This window comes from Meles meles, chromosome 7 (genome assembly GCF_922984935.1).
Source record: "Meles meles chromosome 7, mMelMel3.1 paternal haplotype, whole genome shotgun sequence".
NCBI classification, from domain to species: Eukaryota; Metazoa; Chordata; class Mammalia; order Carnivora; family Mustelidae; genus Meles; species Meles meles.
In genome coordinates this window covers 40,836,185-40,859,184 of record NC_060072.1, presented here as the reverse complement: position 1 = coordinate 40,859,184, position 23,000 = coordinate 40,836,185, and the positions used below count along the sequence as shown (strand labels likewise).

General features: G+C 35.5%; 1 protein-coding gene across 3 annotated transcripts in view; it reads left to right on the top strand.

Annotated features, from left to right (window-relative positions):
• Window positions 1-23,000, top strand: part of NAV3 (neuron navigator 3) — a 621,657-nt gene that overhangs the window by 360,501 nt on the left and 238,156 nt on the right. For all 3 annotated transcript variants that reach the window (XM_046013459.1, XM_046013458.1, XM_046013457.1), the window contains exons 4-5: window positions 2,631-2,703; window positions 5,171-5,354. In XM_046013459.1, the coding sequence (XP_045869415.1) occupies window positions 2,631-2,703; window positions 5,171-5,354 (257 nt within the window). The remainder of the gene's footprint in view (window positions 1-2,630; window positions 2,704-5,170; window positions 5,355-23,000) is intronic.

The window sequence follows — 23,000 nt, the reverse complement described above, 5'->3', positions numbered from 1 at the left end:
ATTTGAAAACAAACTGAATTTCAGCCCCAAACCACAGAGTTTCTGATTTTATTTATTTATTTATTTATTTGGTCTGGAGTCTGTCACAGAGTGGTCTATTACTAAAAATCCCAAAGAGAATTGAACTTACAGGCTCTGAATCAAATGATCTCTCTCTCCCTCTTTCTTCTTTCTCCCTCCCTCTTTCTCTCTCTCTCTCTCCTTTCTACTTCCTCCTTCTCTCCCTTTCCCTCTCCTCCTCCCTCTCCATCTTTCTCCCTCCTTCTCTCTCTCACTCTCTCTCTCTTTCTGTGTCTGTCCCTGAACCCTCTACTGCTTTCCATAGGGATGGATTGGCCACCACTCCTTTTTATCTCTATCCTTCCTTAAGTGTGCACAGAGCCCCTGTCAGATACCAAGCACCCCCTTAGGTTGCTGAAGGTACGTGAGTGAAAAAAATATAGTCCCTGTCATGCAGGGGCTCGTCTCAAAAATCCCATACCTGAATATAGAAACAAATATTCTTGAATATACTGTCAGTATATTTTCTCTACTCCATTAAGGCCCTTTTATTTTCCCTAGTTTATGGTACATGCTAAGAGTTCTTTGTCTTTAATACCCACTCCAAACACTAGTTTATTTTTTAAGTGGTTTAAATGGTAGCCACAAAAATCAATCTGAAAATATTATTATAGATGTTATTTATTAACCTTTTGTAGGTCTTATAGTGAATTAATATGTTTGTATGTAATAAAAATAACTAAAATTTCAGCAGTAATAGCCTGTGAACATTTTTTAGTAAATTACATATGTTTAGAATCTGTATATTTTCTGAAAAAGTATATAATTGGTAGGAAATTAGCAGCATTGGGACTATTATGGCAAGCATTAAAAAATATTGAATTCAATTCTCTTGGTATTAGACCATAATAATTATTTGGTGTGTTTCTCTTGTTGTATTTAGTGGTCCTGAAAAAAAAAATTTAAAAGAACTTTTTTTAAAGACTCATTTATTAATTTGAGAGAGAGTGAGTGAGTGAGCATAAGCAGGGGCAGAGGGAATAGGAAAGGGAGAAGCAGCAGACTCCACTGCTGAGCAGAGAGCCCAACGTGGGGGCTCAATCCCAGGACCCTGGGATCATGACCTGGGCCAAAGGTAGATATTTAACCAACTCAGCTACCCAGGTGCCCCTAAAAGGACATTTTAGATGAATGCAGTAGAACATCCTGTTTTTCCCATTTCTTTTCTTTCCTCCTTATTTCCTTCCTTATACAGTCTTATTTTCTAGTAGCAAAGTGAAAGGTAAAGAAAAGATTTAAGCACCATAACCTCATTGGATATTTAGATGCTGATGGGCAAAACAAGATTTGTTTGGTCACATTATATTCTGTGACTTCCGATTTTCTGTTTTTGGGTTTTGTTTTGTTTTGTTTCAGTAGAATGATTTCGATAAAACAACTTTTTTTCTTAGTAACAATTATTTTGAAATAAATCAATAAAAATCATTTTTCTTAAAGTAAATGTTTATATATTAGCTGCAATCATTTTTAAACAAAGAACATCTCATTGAATATTAGTTTTGCATAAAATTATATTTAAAAAAGAATATAAATAATTTTCCATTGTATAAGGACAGATTTTGAGTCTCTTTTTTTTTCTTTTTATTTTCTTTAAAAGACATTTTGTCCTTTCTGTGAAACTAGGCTAGAGAGGACTTTGGCAGAATTTTGTATGTTCTTATGCATTGCTTTGGATGAGAATTTAATGGGATAGAAAACAATATCTTGCCAAGTATTAAGTTTAAATCTTCTATTTACTTTAGAATTTCAAGATTTATGGAATACCAGAACAACCCAGGGAGATGACTCACAAAGAACTAGAACTTTCTAGTTTCCTACATTCTTTTAAAGAAGTCTTAACTGTTTAACTTCACTGTATAACACCATAATCAATATTGAGATCAACCTGTGAATTGACATAAATCAATCATTTAGAGTTTCTGGGTTTTTGTTTCTACCAATCACTCTAAATGGTTACAAACTGGTAATCATATCAAAACTAACTGTTTAAAAGCCATGGCATCACAATCTTAAATTATAAAGATAATACCTAAATTTAATTAGAGGAATATACAACTGTCAAAGTACAAATACATTTTTTGAAGTAAAGACTTAGTTATGGTTAAAATGAAAATATGCTTTATTTGTTTCATATCAACCCTCTGGCATAATGACCAACTATTACTGGTTGAATCCTAATTACACACATCCTAACATTCTACAACATACATAAACAAGTCTCCTCCTGTATAGATGCTTTCATTGAGACCTAGTTGTGAAGCACAAAATCCAGTTTTATGTTAAGTAGGTGGGTTGCTAATCTGTAAGAATGCCATTCTTCATCAGGCCTTTATGAATTGTTTGTGACTATCAATCCAGACAATGCAAGCTTTATATTCGTTCTACAATTATCCGAAATAATTCTAGTTAAACTCTGGTAAAGATCTCTAGTATGAAATGAATGTAAAGTATTCATTCTTTCCTTATCTTACTCTCTGGTTTCATTTTAGCTCATTTGTTTATTTAAAAATAACCCTCTAAAAAAAAAAATAACCCTCTAAGTTGCCTTTTCACTGCTTTTCATGTTACAGATTGAAAATGTTGATGTCTGCCTTAGTTTTCTAGCAGCCAGAGGAGTAAATGTTCAAGGTCTATCTGCTGAAGGTAAGAAAAGGCACAGTTGTCACAAATAACACCCAAGTTTATTTTAAAAAAATTGTTTTTGTATTACAAGAAATGTAAAGTGGGAGTAGCTTCTTAATGCATGAAGTCAAGTTTCCAAAGTAATAGAAACATAAATGCAGTGGTTATTAATGTATGCTTTAATTACTTATATATATTCCATATTTTGCTAAAACTGTTATTTTCATGACTGAGTGTGTGGAAGAGGGGTAGATTAACAAAACATTTTTATGTTATTACCAGTGTATAGTATTTTTAGAGTCTTAAGTAGAGGGATGGATGGATACACAGGTAATGCTGCATTATAGATAGAATAAATTCAGGAAAAATAGTATAATTGATCTGCAAATATTATTTTGTCAGTAACATATCAAGATGGTAGTCCTCATTGAAATATTTGGTAAGTTTAAATAAGTCATCATGAGTTCTGAAATAATTAGCAATTAAAATATTTAATAGCTATCACATGTAAAAGCTTTAAAGTCATTAAAGATTTAAAGGATCATCACTAAAATTAAAATACAGAAAACTGGAAAAAGGGGGAAATGGTTCTTTTTTTAAAAAACCTTTGTCTTTCACATATAGTTTTAGGAAAACTTTTCAAGTACTATAACAAAATCTAGTTGCTAAGGCTATGATATAGCAAGTCTTTTGAGATCCACAGTAACCACTATTTTATTAAAATATTAACTTATATGTTAAAATTCTGCTAGATACTAGTATATGCTGCAACAATTTAGATTGGTTAATGCTTCTACTTTAGTCCCTTATTCTGAATAGTCTTTCCCCCCCACACATACTAGAAATATTAGACAGATATAAGTTTTAAAAATTTTCTGTCATTGGAAAAAGAGGAATTATGTGGCTTCTAAAATACAATGAACATTTAGTAGAATTATTAAATTTTCTCAATTTTTCTTCTATGTTCATTTTTTTTGTTTTAAATTTCCTTTGTCTTTTACACTTATATATGTTATGTAATATTAAATTATACATTTGGGGGCCAAAAACCTTAGGTTCAAACCTAACTGATGGTTCTGTAACTTAGAATAAAAGTTGATAAAATTCCCCAAGAAAATATTTTACTTTTTCAGTGGTTAAAAGTAAGTTAAAAATGTTACCATTTGTTCGTATTATATCTCTGTCTTCTCATATGATGTTCTTTAGTAAAAGAAACCCATTGATTTTCATTTATCTCCTAAAAATATGTAAATGCTCAAAATAATTTTCTAAGTTAGTAAAATATGCATAGTAAGAAAACAAGAAATTTTAAAAACCTTTAAGGTCATCTAGATTTACATGAGAACATTAGTACTTCCTTACTATAGCTTCATATTGATCAGACTAACTCTTCTATATTATGGCAACTGTGAGAAGGTTTGTGGGAGACATCTCATTTTCACTTTAAATGAATAATTCTACTGCATATATTGTGTGACATTTATAAACCATCAAAGAGGAAGAAATCAGAATAGTTTGTTAATTCCCTAAACTACAAAAAGGAAACATAAAACCTTGGCATCACAAGAGGATGTATTTTATTCCCAATGCCATGTTTTATTTAGTATATAATTATAGTTTTCATAGCCTTAGTTCAAGCTTTACTTCCATTTCTCCAAATTTTTAAATTATGACTACAAGTAAAAGAAAACGAAGTTCAGATTGTAGCTTACTTTAGGTGTTTAACTTTTTATTCAGTGTAAGAAGAATTTAAGAGCTCCATGTACTAGAACTAGGATTCACATTCATCTTTTTCAGTTGTTATCTAAAGACATGAATAAGCTGATCTTTATTATTTATTAAAATGAAATATGAGTCAGGAGAAAAATTGGACCATTAAAAATACTTATAATGTGTACTTTTGGGATATTACATGTATAGTCATACATATAAATACATGAACATTTTAATAAATTGATAGGTGATTTAGGAGGACAACTATAAATCTGGTTGCCATTATAAGGTGCACCCACACCATCATTACTTAAAATGTAGGGACAACCAACATTTAAGTGGCTATCTTTCTCCAGTTCTTAGCCATCACAGTGTTGGTAGCAGCTGAGACTTTAGGAAGGAGACAGAATGCTGAATAACATGATTAGCACGAGACAGAGAGCCCATCCATTTCTGGGAAGAAGCAAGCTCTAGAAAAATTGCAGTTGATGATCAGCAAAGAGCCTTGCTCCTACACGTTTTGTTCTCTCTACCTTCCATCCCATCACTCTGTCCCTGAAGCTCCAGGCTCTTTGGAATGTATCATGCTTCAGAAAATTCAGATTTGCTGGAATCTATGACTTCAAGACTCGAGGTGCATTTCTATCTCCCCAGATTTAGTCTAAGAGAATGGCAACTGGAATTGCATTTGTGACAAATAAATAAATAAATAAATAAAAAGGAAAACTGCATTCATTTCATAAGCTACTGTTTTTATATTTTCCCTTTGACACAGAAATAAGAAATGGAAACTTAAAAGCCATTCTAGGGCTGTTTTTCAGTTTGTCTCGCTACAAGCAGCAACAACACCATCAGCAACAGTATTACCAGTCCCTGGTAGAGCTTCAGCAGCGCGTCAGCCACGCCTCCCCTCAGGCAGAAGCCAGTCAGGCCAAAACCCAGCAAGATATGCAGTCCAGGTAAGGAAAGGAAGCAGGGTGTGTGTGTAAAACTAACTTGTCTGGACATAAACTGTTTTTTGTTTTGTTTTATTTTGTTTTTTTAATGACTTACTGTTTGTGAGATTGGAAAACATATTTATGTAGCTGCATCCATGTTATGATGTAATTTGACCGATGTCATAGACATTAAGACCACTTTTTTCTTATGGTTGGATGAGCAACATTTATTAATTTGTGGTGAGATATTTGTGTTTGTTTTCTAAAGATGATAGTGGTTTGTATCAAAGTGTGTGAAATGTCTTTCTTGTGAGTGACGTGGCACCGTTGTTTCCTTCTTCAGATTATCTTTTAGAATGGGCTATTGAGTCCTACTCTCCCGTTGTATTCTTATCTCTTAATTGAGGCTTGTGTTCAGTTCATTAAATCTGTTAAAAATTTTGGGTCTGTTAAACATACAGATTTGAGTGTCTGCAGGACATACTGTTTTTAATGTGTGATTGTGTGCATGTGTGTGTGTGTGTGTGTGTGTGTGTATTTATAAACACACATGCATGTGTTCATCTGACTTGAGTCTGTTGGTGCATTGTAGACACAGCCTGGGGTGGGGTCCTGACAAATCATGGCACCTTCCTTCCCTCTTCCCTTAGAACTGTTTTCCAATTTGGGATTATATCAATCAGGGATCAACCAGAGAAGCACAACCAGGAAGGGATTAAGAGATTTACTGTGAAGAATTAGATTACGTGGTCTTTGGGACTAGCTGGGCCAGTCTGAAATCCTAAGGGCATCCCAGCAGGAAGGGCAGGCTGAAACTCTCTCAGCGGGAGTCAGAACTTTTATATACAGGTAGAATTTCTTCTTCAAGGAAGCCTCCATCCTGCCTTTAAGACCTCTCAAGCAGGGAATCAGACCTACCCAGATTATCTAGGATAAGCTCCCTTACTTAAAGTCAGCTGCTATGGGCTTCAACCACCTCCACAAAATACTTTCTCAGCAGCACCTAGATTACTGTTTGATTGAACAAGTGGACTGAGTAAGCCTAGCTAAATTGACACACCAAAAAAATCATCTCAGAATGAAATGAAATTATCAAGTTTCCTGCATACTGCTCATTTGTTCCTCACCAATGACCAGGGTATTGGGTCATTAGCTCCATTGTATAAATAGCTGATTGTTTTTCCTTCAGAAGGAGAATGTCTAATATGCAAATATTCATCATCTTTAAGAGTATATATACATATCAAACAGATGTAAATATTTAACTTTTTCCATCTTAGAAGGCAAGGTGAAACCTAGTAATGCTCAGTGTACCCTGAGTTTATTTTTGGTATTTAGTATTGACTCACAAAGTGAGAGTAAAATTTGAAATTACATTCACATACCACCTCCCCTGCCCCCACTCACTGTGAAATATTCAACAGTTGAGAATTCCTCTTCTCTTTCATCTGCCAACCAGCCCTTTCTTCATATTAAGCAATACTTCTTTTCTCTGTATGACCCAGTAAACTCTATTCATTTGGGTGGATTTGACTCACTAATGAATTATGAAGTCAATAAAGAAAAATTGTAACTTTATCAAAAAACATAGAGTATACTGCATGGTTCAGGGAGTGATAAAAGATGTTTCTCATTAGTCACTAATGCAGATATGCTTTTCTTCTTAAAGCTCGTCCTGGCTTTTTGTGATGTAAGTGAAATTGTACAAAAGTCGAAGTGAAAACAAAATTCTCTACAGGGGAAGTTCTTTGGATTTCTTTAAGAATGGGGGGGGGAGGAAATATCTTTTTTTTATTATTTATTATTATTTGGGGGAGATGGTTGGTAGAAAGAGATCCAGATTTTGAAAACTGCCAGAAATAATATTTCCTAGAGTTTGGTTTAAGTTATTTGAATGGATGAGAAGCAAGAATAGTAGCTGAGAAAACATAGGGAGTTAAGTGGTGCTACACAAAACATGTTAACTCTGGAAGTGATACACAGTATCATTTGTCTTTGCTTTACCTCAGTCTATTTCTGTATCTGCCATGTGGAATTTCTTGCCTAGAATTTCTCAGTGGTTATGACCTTTCTGGGGAGATTGTTTTTCTCATTCTTGCTGGATATGCAGGGCTGTTATGGAACAATATTATATTTAAAAATATAAAGCCCTATATATAGTAGGCATGGTAATTTTATACCATTTTGGAGAGAGCAATTTTATTCTTTTCATTAAAGATTTTGAAAAGAATTCTTTTCACCAGTGTCCTTTAAGACTGAGGTAGACTCTTAAAGAATTTGTCTTGTGATAAATTTAATTACTTTTAATTACTTTGTAGACTGATAATGAGTTGAAAATATGGAGTACGTGCTGTACTATATATAATAGTTATGACCCTGATGTACAGGGGTTACATGTCTTCATTTTAATAGAATTTATTATCTGTTTTGCAGAATATTATATTTCAAACATGAATACTTATTTCCATTTACATAGATTTGGTACAGAGAAACAGCCTATGAATTAGAATTTATGTGGACTTACATACAACAATCAATGTATGTTAAGTATTTTTCAAAAGCCATAGTATATACATAAGAAAGGATGTTTACTTTATGTCTCCATAGTAAAACAAAGATAATTAATGCAGGAAAAAAAAACCCAGTGACACATTTATCTTCATTTGCCTCAGATGTGAGTCATAAGTCCTAAGTCATGATTTATGAAGACTTTCTGTTAATTCTAAAGCTCTTCCCAAGTAAATAGCTTAAATGACTAGTTGCTATATTATTCTAGATATTTTGCCAGAAAATATTCTTATATTTTTTCTCTGTCAACTCATAAAAAATTTTAAGGGCACATGATTTAATGAGAGTTTTGTTTTGTTCTTTTTATTTAAAATAAATTGACGTAACTATCTATATTCCCACAATATTTATTTTATACATTAAGAATTTCTATTTTGCAAATAACTCCAAATGTTTTCAGTCATTTGAAACTTCTTTCATTTAAACAGACACTTGGACCTAAACGTTAACAAGTACACAAGAGAGAAAATAAAACATAGACCAGGAGGACCAGAGTGTGCCTGACGAACTCTCCTTTTCTGGTTTCTCAGCTCTTTCTCCACTCTTGCATATATATATTTGTGGCTCTGTAGGGACATATGCATGAGAACATACCCACGCGAGTGTGTGTGTACACGTGTGCAAGTGTGTGTGTGTTTCCTGTTCCAGTGGCAACTAGAGCTCTAGTTATTCAAAGTTTGCCTCTAGAATCAAACTGCCAGCACCTAGATTTGAATTTCACCACTTCCTCATTGTGGGTCCTCAGGCAACTTGCCTGACCTCTCAGTGTGTCAGTGTTCTCATTTGTTAAAAGAGAATTTAAAATGGCATTCTCTTATGAGGTTGTTTTTGGGTTCCCTGAGTCACTACAATATAAAACATTTTGAACATACTAGGCACACGTCACTCCCTGCTCAAAGCCTTGCAATGGTCTCAAATAGCCCAGGCTTGCTCCCACCTTAAAGACATGCTTTTGCTGATTCCTTTGCCTGGAATACTCTGTCTGCTAGCTGATGAGGGAGCAGGAGGCTGGCTGAGGACAAAGCAAAAGCTGGCACCTTGCACCCCCTCTCCATCCGCTCCCCTCGGTAATATTCCTCAGCACCTCTGACCGCCATAAAGGAGAAACAAATAGTTCTCCTTCGTTTACAAATGTCCTAGAGATCTACAAACAAAGAAGTGACCTTGTGCTATTGATAATTTCCAGAGGCAAATAACTTAGTTCCTCAAGCCCTAAGGTCGCCCTCCCCTCCATACACAAAACTGAAGGAGGCTGAGGTAGAAGGAAATGTAAATGGCTTGCCAAAAGACAACATTGATCTAGCCAGAAGACCTGGAGTATCCCCGAAGACCTCCGGGATACTCCAGGCACTTTGTAGGCCTTCTTTAGCATATGAAAACTCTGTTGAAACCTCCCTTCCCCTCACCTTCCCCCAACCACAGGGTACATAACCTGCCATCTTCACAACCCCAGGGCAGCAGCTCTTTCTGCCCACGGGTCCTGTCCCCATGCTTTAATAAACCACCATTTTGCACCAAAGATGTCTCAAGAATTCTTTCTTGGTCATCAGCTCTGGACATCAGCCCACCGAACCTCACCTAGGTTCTAGAACTTCATCACTAGCTACTTGGTTAAATCTCTCACCTGCTTCAAGGCAATGGCCCACATGTTATCTTGTCACTGATGCTTACCTTGACTAAGACCCTTTTACTGATACAAGCTGCCCATGTTCACTCCGCATTGTACTTTGCCATACTTTTTCTTTTTTCTTAGCTTTAATCAACCCTTAATCTCAATGTACTTATTTATTACATTCATTGTTTATTATTGCCATTACCCTATAAAAGGTAGACACTATTATCACAGCAATTTTTTAAATATTTTAGTCACTATAATATTTAGTCGTTATATCCCTTGGTATAGCCCAAGGGATAAACACAGAGCCTTACACACAATTTTCAACAATTAGTTCTGCAACAAGATAATGTAAGAATTAACAAATCTGTGTTACGGCTGCTTCCAATTTTAACTAGGAAGATGTGTATTTAAAATTGTAAGTAATTCATATAGTGAAAATTGTGTGTATTCATAAAATTTGTAGAATAAAAATTTGTTCTCGATTTTGAGGGTGGTCATGATATTGAAATACAATTAGTTTCAAAATGGTATACAGTGAAGATTATTATTGTTATTGTTACTGGAATTATCTACTTATAGTATCTGTATTAAGATAAAGCTGGGACTCGGGGAGGGAAGGAGGCAAGGAGGAAAGAAGAAAGAGAAACAGAAAGAAAAAAAAGAAAAGGAAGGAAAGAAAATGGAAGGGAAGAAGGAAAGAAGGGAGGAAAGAAGGGAAGGAGGAAACAAGAAAGAAACTGTAATAAAATAATAGATTAAATGTCCTTTTTTCAATCAACCAGGAAGATGTAAAAATGTTTTAATATAAAGTGATAAAAATCTTAGTTAAGAGTTGAAATCATCATTATTTTCTCCAAGTATTAACTAAGAGATAGGGAAGTATTATTTCTTATTCTAGAAAGCAAAGTAGAAATGGATGCTATATTTTCCAACTCAAAATTCATTTGATCAGTAAATATGGTTTGAGCATTCAGGATATTTCTGCTAATCATACTTTTCCATGTGTTGAGTTTTTTGACAATGAAATTTCTAGTTGACATGAAGGGTAATAGGAAGTTTAATTTCACCAAAATCTTTCACAATGCCTGGCAAGTGAGACCAGCCAACAATGAGCAGAATGCATGTCATGAATGGATAATTTTCTTAAGACTATCTGGTAAATCATTATAGTGCAAGAAAATTACAAACTGAAATTTCATTTTTCTTATGTACTGTTTGGTTATGTATGAGGTGTTAGCATGATGGTATTTGTAAAAGATGATTTTTATTTGCTAAAAGCTTTACAAAAGAGTAGTGTTTCCTTAAAAATGTGGACATTTTAGCTTAATTGTTGTTCAGACTATTAAATAGTTTTCCTTCCTGTTATTAAATAGTGAATTTTATGAACTCACAACTAGTGATTATTGAATTGTGTGGACAAACATGTTTATGTTTTATAAAAAGAAAACATGTAAAAAGAAAAGAAATTGATTATAAAGGTAGAGACAGGTAAGAAATTGTGTAGATCATAGAAACATGAAAGGCAGTAATGGTGGTAAGTCTATTATAACAGCTATTTTCAGAATTTGGGAGATTATGATTTCCACATTTGCCCTTCTGCTTTTTATTTGTAGGAGAAAATCAAATATGCGTCCACTTGCAGTTTAGATGAACTTTCTCATTAAGGACTCTCAAGTCAAAGAGCAAAATCTATGGACACATGTTCTTTGAGTGACTTGTCTATTTCCTCTGCAGTCCCTTGCCAAGGTTCCCATGACCCCTGCCACACACATTGCTCTTAGAACCCTCCTCCCATTAAGGACGTTTGCCTTTCTCTTTTCCAGGAAACATCATTTCCTTCTGGGGGATTCACTCAGAAACTGGGACGGTTTACAGCTTTTCAGCCTGGGGTTATAAATCTTGCAAAGTATATGAGGAAGTTTAATTTAAGATGACAGGAAGGCTCTGGTAATTTAAGCCCTCATGAACCTGGCTTCAATTAGTTTTTTAACTCAGCTCTGTGTTGTGGCCTATAGTGTGCTCTTCAAAAAAGTCAGTGAATCAATTAAACTTTAAACAAAGCAAAACACAAAGGACATTTATGAATTTTTTTTTAAGGCAGGATTTTTTTCTTTCCTAGAGAAAAAGAACTGAAGGGAAAGAAATTACTCTTCAATTGCTTGATTTAGGAAGCTAAGAGAGCATAATCTTAAAAGAGCATATATGCACAACATACATGCTTTTCTTATGTTCTTTGCTTTTATTTCACCATTTTAAAAGCTTGACAACTACTCATACTTCTGTTGTGATAGATGAAGCAGCATCTATACAATTTTAGTTATTTTAGAGTCAGACAAACATGCGTTTAAATTCTGCCTGCCAGTCCCCAATGGTGTGGCAGTGGGCAAATGATTTTAACCTGTTCAAATACCAGTGTTCTTACCTCTACAATCGGAATGGAGATAACTTCCTCAAGAGGGCATTGAGAAGACCTCACATAGTAATTCATGTATGAAGTGCCCCCATAGCATAACACTTCGCATGTAATAGACACTCAACCCAGCTACTTTTACCTTACCTTCTACCCCCTTTAAGATCATGTCACATGTATAATGAAATATTCTGACTCATGTTGGAAACCTCAAGTCAGCCTCATCCTTGGTCCCTACTTTCTCACTTTCTCTGATCAGTTCTGTCCATTCCCCTTCTAACTTTTATTAAATATATAAAAGTAATGCAAAGTAATAATGTCCTCAATATTAAAAATAACAGCCTAATACTCAAACATTTTCATGCCAGTCTAGGTACACAGAGGTAAGCCCTTCAGTTATTTTAGGTATTTACTTTAGTAGTCTTTCCCATGTTGCCAAATAAAATACTTCTGCCTCTAGGTTTTATTCATTAATTTGATCATTATCTTTTGATTCACACACTCCCCATCCCTCCCATTAATATGTTCAACAAATAAATATTTATTAAGCACTTAGTATGTTCCAGGCACTCTTCCAGGCACTAAAGATAGAGCAGAGGACAAAAGAGATTAAGGAATTCTTGCCCTCCTGAAGCTTACATCCTATTGATGGGAGACAATAAAATATTAAAATATGTACCACTAACTGCACCACTGATGCTGGAGAAAAATAAACCAGGAAAAAAGGAAACATGATGTGTAGAAGCCATATTCGTGCAAATTTAATTTGGGTTCTGGGAAAGTCTTCACTCTGATGATATTGAGGAGAGGAGGTGAGAGAACTAGTTAGTGGTTGTGATTATGTTGTGGGAGAATTTCAGGCTGATAGAAGACAAGAGCTGAGACCTTGAGTTTGGAGCCTGTCTGGTTTATTTTAAGAAGAGGAAATACCACAGTTGGGATGGATCAGAAGGAAGGAGGCAGGAGAAGAGTAGGATTAATTCTGACCAAGAGCAGGGAGACACTAATATGACCCTGTTGCCATTATAAGGACATTGGATTTTACTCCAGGAGGGATGGAAAGTTACCATATACCATGAGGAGGAACATAAACAGGTATAAAAAAAAAAATCAAAGGGTCAGTCTGGCTGCTCTGTTGGGAATAGATTATAGTAAGGAAGAGGTGAAAACAAGGGGTTGTGGAGAAAAGCTTGGAGTACCATATTAGAAGCCTAGAGAGGAAGGTCCGTTCGAAATATATTTTGAAGGCAATATCAGTAGAATTAGGCCAGACTTGCAGTGGGATTGGTAAACAAAGAGGAGATTCTTCATTGGAAAGATGATATTTCCATTTACTGAAAAGGGAAAGAATATGGGAAGAGCAGGCTTGTTATGGAGAAGGTCAAATATTTACTTGTAAACATGTCAATTTTATGGTGTCTACTAGGTATATCCAAGTGGAAAGACTAAGAAGACAATTGGAATTGCAAGGCTATAAACAAACATTCTGGAGATATAACCATATAGAAATAATAAAAACTATGAGACTAGAGGTGATGAAGTCACCAAAAATATGTTTATAGATGGGGAGAAGATGATGAGGATTAGGGTCAGAAGCTCACTTGTGTTGAGACAATGGGTGATAGCAAGAACTCCTAGAGGAAACTTAAAAAGTGACAATCTGTAGAGTCAGAAGAAAACCAGAACTTGTTTGCCTGGAGAGCAAGTCAAGGAAGGGTTCTAAGGAGAAGGGGAGAGCAATAATAATTTATATGTAGGGGTGCCTGGGTGGCACAGTGGGTTGAGCCTCTGCCTTTGGCTTGGGTCATGATCCCAGGGTCCTAGGATCAAGCCCTGCATTGGGCTCTCTGCTCAGTGGGGAGCCTGCTTCCCTTCCTCTCTCTCTCTGCCTGCCTCTGTGCCTACTTGTGATCTCTCTGTCAAATAAATTAATTAAATCTTTAAAAAAATAGTAATAATAATTTATATGTAGCCCCAGTCACCATTCTAAGTACTTTATATACATTCTTTCATTCCTCACAGCAACCTTTTGATGTAGGTATTATTAGTAATCTTAGTTTTCAAATCAAAAACAAACAACTGGAAATGAAAATGCCAATTAAATTGCATGAAGTTTCCTGGTGACTAATCTGTAAATTTAATCCAGGCAATCTGGTTACCGAATTTGTGTTTCTAACCATTATCTACCTACCTGCAGGACTTCAACTGCATTGAATGTTACACAGAAGTAGGCTACGCCCTGAGATCTGACTCATGGGTTTCATACTGGAGACGTTGACGAGAGCTACTCCAGTGAAGTAGTTGCTGTGATAACTTGATTAGAATCTGTTTAGTAGAAAATGAGAGAGGGGAATTAGAGGTGGTCAGTAGTGTATGGACAGGTCTTTCTAGGAGTGCTACCACATTGTTAAATTTCACTCTTTTTAGTTCTTTTATTGGTTAACTTTATAATTTTATATAATGAAATAACATCTTTGTTCTTTCTCAGTCAACTGTAGAATATCTCTTGCCATTGTGTGTTATAAAATATAGCTATTGGCATTTCTTGTTCTCCCCTCATCCACGAACAATTTCCAATCTCTGTCATCTGCACTTTCTTAAAATTAAGGTTCATGTGATTTACACTCTACTTTACAGATTAATTCTAAAAGCTTTCAAACCAATGGAGTATTTACCTAATGGCTAATAGCAATATGTTCTGTAGAATCAGGATGTATATACTGTGATTCTTTCCTGTTCAAAGCCTTTCTTGAATGTTTATTGAAAGTTGATATTTGTTTGAATGCAATCATAAACTGGTCAATAACTTAAAGAATTGACCAGAGTTCATTTGATGATGCTTTAGAGGGATCAGTCAAGGTATATTGAAGAACCCATCTATGCCAGCATTATTTTTCTGGGATTATTCAGTTACTTTCATTAAAATTGCTTCTTGTTTGTTTGGATGATTAACTAATTGGTTTCCTTAAATCTGGCCATGGGGTGGTCATTGATAGTGTTTGACATAGATATTTGATTAATCTCCTTTTTATAATCCCTTCATTTTCTCTTCAGTATCCTAGTCCAGCTTCCCTCCTATTTTTTTAGACTAAAATCTTCCTCCATGTGTACACTAGGATGAAACTTCTCTCCTGTGTGTTCTCCATTAATGCTACTCATTTATTTTCAGTTTTTCAAAGTCTGTTGAAGTCTCTTGTCTATTAATGCCACTTGTTCTCAATCCTGTTATTCTTGATGTTGGAAACTTAAATTTTAATTATTCCGCTTTCAGCATGTTAATAGCGTCATATTAGGAAAAAGAGAATAGCATGAATTTGAGTCTCAGAAGACACGGGCAAAATCATTTTTGGTTCTGATAATTTCCTTTTCTTCTTTAAAAAAATAAAAGTCAATTAACTGAACCAAATTTCTTTGGGTAGAAAATAAAAATATGACAATTATACTCTACCTTTTTAATGGAATTGGGAGAATATAATGTACATTTTAAAGTATTAGATTGCTACTAATTTACAAGTTAAGACTTGTGTTTTTTGACATAAATGTCTATGTAAAACAATGGTTAGTCAATGTTTCATCATTTGCTCTTAAAACAACCAAAATGTGATTCGTGTATCATCACAATGACTCAGGATAACTAATACATTTTATGAACATTGTCTCCCAAGCACTCGACATTGTTTGGGCTCTATTTTGTTTTTAGTATTTATGGTACACTTTCTTCTCAAATAGAGCACTGACAATGTAGACTTGATTATTATACCTTCAATCTTATACCATATGGAATTACTTTATATTAATCTTTTTGCACTAGAGACTGTATTCTGCTTACTGACTTAACAATAGAAAATGCAAGTCTCACAATAAGCATAATCATGTCAGTATGACCACTGAACTATTTTCTTGCAGTCAAAGCTACATAGAAAACCAAATAATAATTGGAATGACAGGGAAAGCACATAATTGGATTTCAGGGACTTGTAACACTTCTGTCGCTGAGACAGTCTCGCTCATGAGACTTTAACTATTGGTCTAGGGTCCCTCTCCTTCATAAAGCACACTGTCAACATTTGCCTCTTAGCATCCATTTCCTGTGCTGCCACTTCTGACCATGCCCCCAGTCTCTCCCTTTCTGATTGACCTCTCAGTCTGAAAAGATGTGTAAACAGAATCAGCCTTCCCTCCCTGGCAGACTCTAGGCCAAAGCTCAGCATCAGAGATGTTTTGAAACCCCAGCCACTCCTTATTAACATGAAACTGAATGCAGTGATGATTGCATTTGCTTTGCCATAAATTGAGAATAGTCCAATTATAAAGACTCTATAAAGTAGACTTTTTCATAGATCTTCAAACACTGTATAGACATGCATTTATATAATTATTTTGTAAGTATAATAATTAAAGGCTATTTTCAGGAACATGTGTACCAAGAAATAGTCATTAACATATTTTGTGTTTAGTATAACACTTTTTGTCTTTTGAAAGTACTAAATAATTCAGAGTTTTCACCAACCAGGATAGTCTTTACCAAAGCGTGTTCAAATTTTTAGCTTAACAAAAAAACTTTGTCTACTAGTATTCAGGGTCCAGATGTGGTATTGATTGATTGATTGATTGATTGCATTAAAATAATCTTTTGGAATGGAGCACTCAATTTATTGTGATGCAATTTTACTCCATACTGAAAATTTTAAGTTGCAAAGATCCATGGAGCAGGGTAATGCTTTGAGCTATTTGTAAGTAAAAGCATTGTTGAAAAGTTTCATTTATGGTAAGACTATGAAAGAAGTATGACCCTGGTTTCCTGAGTTGCCCTTTATCTGGAAATTCTGCATTCCTAAAAGAGCATCAGACTTTGATGCGGTAATATCTTACATAGGCATCTCCCTCTTTAGTTACTGTTTTGAGATCCCACAAAAACAGACCATGCAGGTGGCCTTATTAACTGTCAGTTGAAATTTAAGATAACACAAAGGTTATAATATATTTACATGCCATATTTCACTAATGGGATAAGTTATCACAGTAACCTGTCTCACATATAATCAGGATGATATTTCAGCCACCCAGCTACTAAAAAGAAACACATGTGGATGAAAGCTAAGTTTCTGACTCATTTATGGATTAGGCAATAACTGTTTTCAATGAAATCTCAGCAAAATTTAAATATAGGGACCATATTTTTATCATGTACTCTAATCTGCATGTAGGTATTGCAAAACATCTTAAATATTTTTGAAGGAGCATATTAGTGTTGAGGTGTAAAAGATATTATTGCACCAGTGGTTGAACACCTCCCTCTTTCTTAGAGCTGTTAGCACATCAGTTATCATTTTTAACATTGCACAAGGATCCTGCAAAAGGGAAAGTCTTTACACTAAAGGAAGAATTTGATGCAGAGAATTCTTTGGATCTTAATTCTGAATGTATGGTTTTCTATCTACCCTTAGCAATTATAGGATGTATAAGGGAATATATTTCAAACTATCTCAGTTTTAAAATGTTAGTGGGTGTGCTTTACTATTTTCAAAACTTGTTACTTTGTTGTATTTGTTATTTTGTCTAAACATCTTTTAAGACTTTCTTCCCATATACTTAATTATAGTATGTGTTGGATAACCTCTTCTTAATTTTCTCTCAGGCTATTTTCAGTGTATTTGGGAGGAGAGAATTCCTACCTTTTTAACATGGTACCAATAGAACCATAACTGAAAGGTATAAATTGTGCACTAAACCCCATAGCCAAGAAATTTTTTACCTCCTATTTTGTGATTTCTTTTTATTCCTCCTTGGTTCCTTAAGAATAGTGCTATTAAAAGGACAAATGTGATGTTATAATTAAGCGTGTTTTTCTCTTTCTTTGGCTATCAAAAGCTCTAAATGTCTGACTGTAGAGGGATTCTGTGTAGGGACATAGTATGTTTGTGTGGCCCCAAGACTTAATGGTAAATAGATAAGAGTGGAAAGGGTGTCCTAAATAATTTTTTGTACAATTTCTTTTTTTTTTAAATTTTATTTATTCATTTGACAGACAGAGATCACAAGTAGGCAGAGAGAGAGAGAGAGGAGGAAGTCAGTCCGCAGAGCAGAGAGCCCGATGCAGGGCTTGATCCCAGAGCCCTGGGATCATGACCTGAGCCAAAGGCAGAGGCTTTACCCCACTGAGCCACCCAGGCGCCCCTGTACAATTTCTTAATATAGAGGACGAGTTAAAAGAACCTACATAGACCAAAAATTGCCATTAGATTCTACCTTGTTCTGATAAACATAATTTATTCAATTATACTTGTATTAAGTACATACACTTTAAGAATAGATGTTTTGTGTCTGATTTTTATGTTTTGATGAGTCAGTCATTATACAGTCAGTGAATACCGTATGGAAATGAAATGAAATACTTTAATCTAAGACGATATTGTTCCTAATGATTCTTCATATATTACATTAGAGCCCAGTGTTCTTTTTCATCAGTGATTTGAAAGTTCAGCTATGACCTTTCAAAAAATAAAGATCCAGCCCTCACTGTGTGCCAAAAATTATGCTAGATGTTTGGTTGAGATATGGTGATGTTTTTACCATTCAGATGCTGATAGTGTAATAGAAGACCTAGATGTTTAAACAGGTAGTTCATTCAGGTTTGCCACCTAATCCAACAGAGATACTCAGTGACAGCAGTTAGAGGAAAGAGCCTAGATGAGGGAACTCATGAATTAAACACCATTTATATCCAGGAAACTCCCAAGTATTTGGACAAGGAAAAAGTGTAAATAGAAGTGTGTTCTGATTATCCATTGCTGTTCAAAAAGAAATACCCCTAATATAGTTGTGCAAAACAATAACCATTTGATTATACTCACGGATTTTGTGAACCTCAGAATCAGACAGGGCCCAGTAGAGATGGCTTGTCTCTGCTCCACAGCGTTTGGGACTTCCACAGGGAAGGGTGGAGTGGCTGAGGTGTCACAGACCCCTGGGAGGTGGAATAGGTGTGGCTAGAGAATCCACTGCCGGGGTGACTTTTCACTCAATGTGTCTGGCAGCTTAGCCGGAATAGCAACCACACAAAGCTTCTCCAACATGGCAGTCACAAGAACATGGTGCTTCTCACATGGTGACCTGTTGGTTGATGGAGTGACACGCCCACCCAGATTCAAGCAGAGGGTCAGTGGAATGAAGATTTACCTCTTAATGAAAGGAATGCCAAAGAGTTTATGATAGCTCTGTGTTTAAATTGCCACAGGTATAATGACAGGTAAGACTAGAGACGTGGGTAAGGTCAGTAAATGGAGGCTTTGGATGTTATGTCTAAGAGATGGGACTTATTTCCTGAACATAAAGGACAATTGTTTTGGAGATTTTTTTTTAGCAGAGGAAAAATGATGCCATTTATAACTTAGGAGCACAACCTTGGTGACAGGATAGAGGAAAGATGTGCTTTCGGGAGAGGAGTGGGAAGGGTACTGCAGCTAAAATGGTAGGAAAGTGAACAGAGTAATGTTAATAGGCATGAGTTCCTGACTAGGAAAATGGACTTGGGGACTGTTTGGAAGTAAGGGTGAACCTTTTTTTTTTTTTTGACTCGTTGGCTAGTGATACTTTTCAGTAAGGAAAAAAATGATGTAATAGTGGAAACAGATGAAAAGAAGGAGGGGGAGAGAAAAAAAATTCACCTTTGGGTTTCATGAATTTGAATTTTTTTTTTATGAATTTGATATTTCAATGGGAATTTTTGATGGTGGTGTCTAGTCTGTGTCTCTGGAGCCCAAGAGAGAGGTCAGGGCCAGAGATACAGACATGGGAAAGTTGTTTAACCCTGTTTCTTTTGTTTTGTTTTGTTTTTGTTTTAATTGGAACATTGGAAGTGGAAGAGATTACTCAGGGAAAAAGTGTAAAGCTGGGCAAAAAAGGGAGGTCTCAGAGCAAAATTGTAGCAACCGAACTTACTGGTAAAATGAACAAACAAGAGAATGTTCTTTTCGTTTTTTTGCAATATATTTGGACGGTAGCTAATTCAGTATCTTCTTCAAGGTAAATTGTTTTTGTTGTTGTTTTGAGGAATGTCGCATTTTTTGAGACATTTTATCCTTGTCCTTCAAATTAGATGTAAAATCTAGAGTACAAATCTAAAACAAAATACTGGTTAAAATAGTAAAATAAATATATTTTATAAACATATCAAACTGTATTTTTATCTAAGCAGTATATTATACAACAGAAACATTCAATAAAATCTGTATTTAAGACACTTTTTAAATTATGTACATTGCTGAAAATTACAGGTTCTGAAAGTCTCATCTCATGCAAGCTGCTTTGGGAATGGTGTTTCGTGGATGTCTTATTGGGACTTATAGAGATTCATACTGTTGAGTTCAGGAAATGAGAAGAGTGAGTAGTATCCAGGGATGCTGGAGGGAGAAGGAGACTTCATTAACTTTGCTTTCAATAAATCATGGTCCCAAGGTAATTATAAATCCAGAGACAGAGAACCAGAGTTGAAGCTCAACTACTGTACTGAGAGGTCCATGCTTGTGGGATTTGGAGTAATCTAAAATGGAGTAACCTCAGAAGTGATAGGTGAGAACCAAAGATGTGTTGGGAAGACCAAGCACAAGAGAGCAGAGGAGTTGTAGGGATTGAGAAACATAGGAAGTTATGTTGTATGAATTCATCAAAATATTTATAGAGCTTCCTGTGGGGGCTGTTTCATTCAGGGACTCTCAAATGTACATCTGAATCCCTCTGAATTTTCCTTTTAACTGTTATAACACTTATGTAAGCCAGACACTCTTCTAAGTGATTTACAGCTTAAACCCCATAAAAACCTTGAGATAAACTGAGGGTTGCGGGGGTGGGGGGAGAGGGTAGGGAGAGGGTGGTTCTGTTAGGGACATTGGGGCAGGTATGTGCTATGGTGAGTGCTGTTAAGTGTGTAAGCTTGACGATTCACAGACTTGCACCCCTGGGGCAAATAATACATTAAAAGTTAATTAAAAAAAGATGAAAACAACAACAACAAAACCTTGAGGTAGGTAAAGTTACCATCCTTATTTAACAGATGAGGAAACAGGGACAGAAAACAACAAAAGCGAAGCTGGCATTCAGGTAGAGCAAGCAGCCTGACTCTAAATTCTGTGCTACAAACCAGTGTATTAGATTTTTACTACTGACATTTTAGTTTAATAATTCATGGAAGAGAAAGATTTTATTGTACCACTTGTGCACATCTGCCTAATATTTTTATATTGCTCCTTTCAAGGTTGTGGTAAATTCAATTTCCATTAAATACCAAATAACACTTTTTAGTAAGGAGTTTGAATTAGTATACGTGGTTTTAAGGGTTATACTTTCCACAGTGAAACAAGCCTGGCATGTGTAAATCTAATTTTTCCAAATGGAGTTTTTCTAGCATAATGCCAGTACCTAGAGGCAGTCAATAAAAGTCTTTCATGATGAATTAATTTCCTGACTACATCAATAAATATGTGCTTATTAGAATAAATAAAACACAAAACTGAATCAAATTTCACAGTATCTTTACCAGGCTGCCACTTTGAAAACCTTAAGGATGTGAAGTCAATTTCTCATTTATTTATTCATTCCACATCCCGAAGTGTTTATGTACTTTACAAGAGAACCATTACAATAAGATCATAAAATGATCTTTACCTTAGCTGCGCTGTAAAGGTGGGTTTTCTCACCACAGAATATCCAGCTTCCAAGGGTATCTTATTACTTTATTCACTCTGTGACTGTAACGTAATCTAGAAGTCGAGTCTTGATTTTTTTCTCATCAGAAACTATACCAAGGATGTTCAGTCTCCTTTTCCTCTCTGCCTTTAGGTACCTATCCTGTGCCACTCAAGTCAGAGGCCCAGGAGCCATACTAAATTCTTCCCTCTGCTTCAGTTCTTACAGCTACCATTAGAACTCCTCTCATCAATCCCTTACTTCCATATTCTCTACTTCTGTCTTCATTCAGACCCTCACCAAATGGTGCCTGAGTTATAGCAGCAATTTCCCATTTGGTCTCCTAAGTGGGAAATTTGGTCTTACTAAATGTCCCTACCTCCTTCCTTCCCCAGTTCCTCCTTTACATATCTAAGAGAGGATCTCTTCAGTCTGAGAATTTATCATTTATTCTGCAGTCAAAAACTTTCGGTATTCCCTACTGCATCAGGACAAAGGTCCAATTGCCTAGCAAGTTGTTGTTGTTCTCCAGGTTCTTACCTGTGCAAACAATGGGTGTTAAAAGGATATTTGTAGAATGAATAAATAAGAAAAAATGTTTTTAATTATCATAATAATTAAACACGAATTGAGACAATTCAAATACCCACTGTTTCAATTGAGACTTTTTTCAGAAGAAACTTGTCTGGGAATAAAAATGGACTGAAAATAGTGAGACCAGTGAAGAGGTGTTATTAGAGTCTGTAAGAGAGATGACACAGAGGAAGAAAAACAGTAGGCAATGATCAAGACAACTCCATATTGGGGGCGCCTGGGTGGCTCAGTGGGTTAAAGCCTCTGCCTTTGGCTCAGGTCATGATCCCAGAGTCCTGGGATCAAGCCCCGCATGGGGCTCTCTGCTCTGCAGGGAGCCTGCTTCCTCCTCTCTCTCTGCCTGCCTCTCTGCCTACTTGTGATCTCTGTCTGTCAAATAAATAAATAAAATCTTAAAAAAAAAAAAAAGACAACTCCATATTGTTCAGTGGAGAAAATGGTGACAGTCAATTTACACAGCAAAGTTGGAGAGAGAGAGAGGATGGTTGGAAAGAAGGAAAATGAGTTGTTTTGAACATTTTTGGAATATCTGGGAGAAATCTAGGTGATCTGGGTGTAATATTTAGGGATCTCAAGGTGATATTTAAGAAAGAGATTCAGTTTAGGATTGAGATTTGAGTATAGAATGTAGATCTGAGATAGAAAGAATAGAAGGGTAGATCAGCTGTTGCCTAGGATTACAATTTTGAAAATACTCATGGTAACGGTACAATAATTAAGGGGTGGGGGATGGGAGTGAGTCAACAGTTATTTGGGAAGTAGGAGTAGCCACAGAGGTAGCTGTTGCATTAGA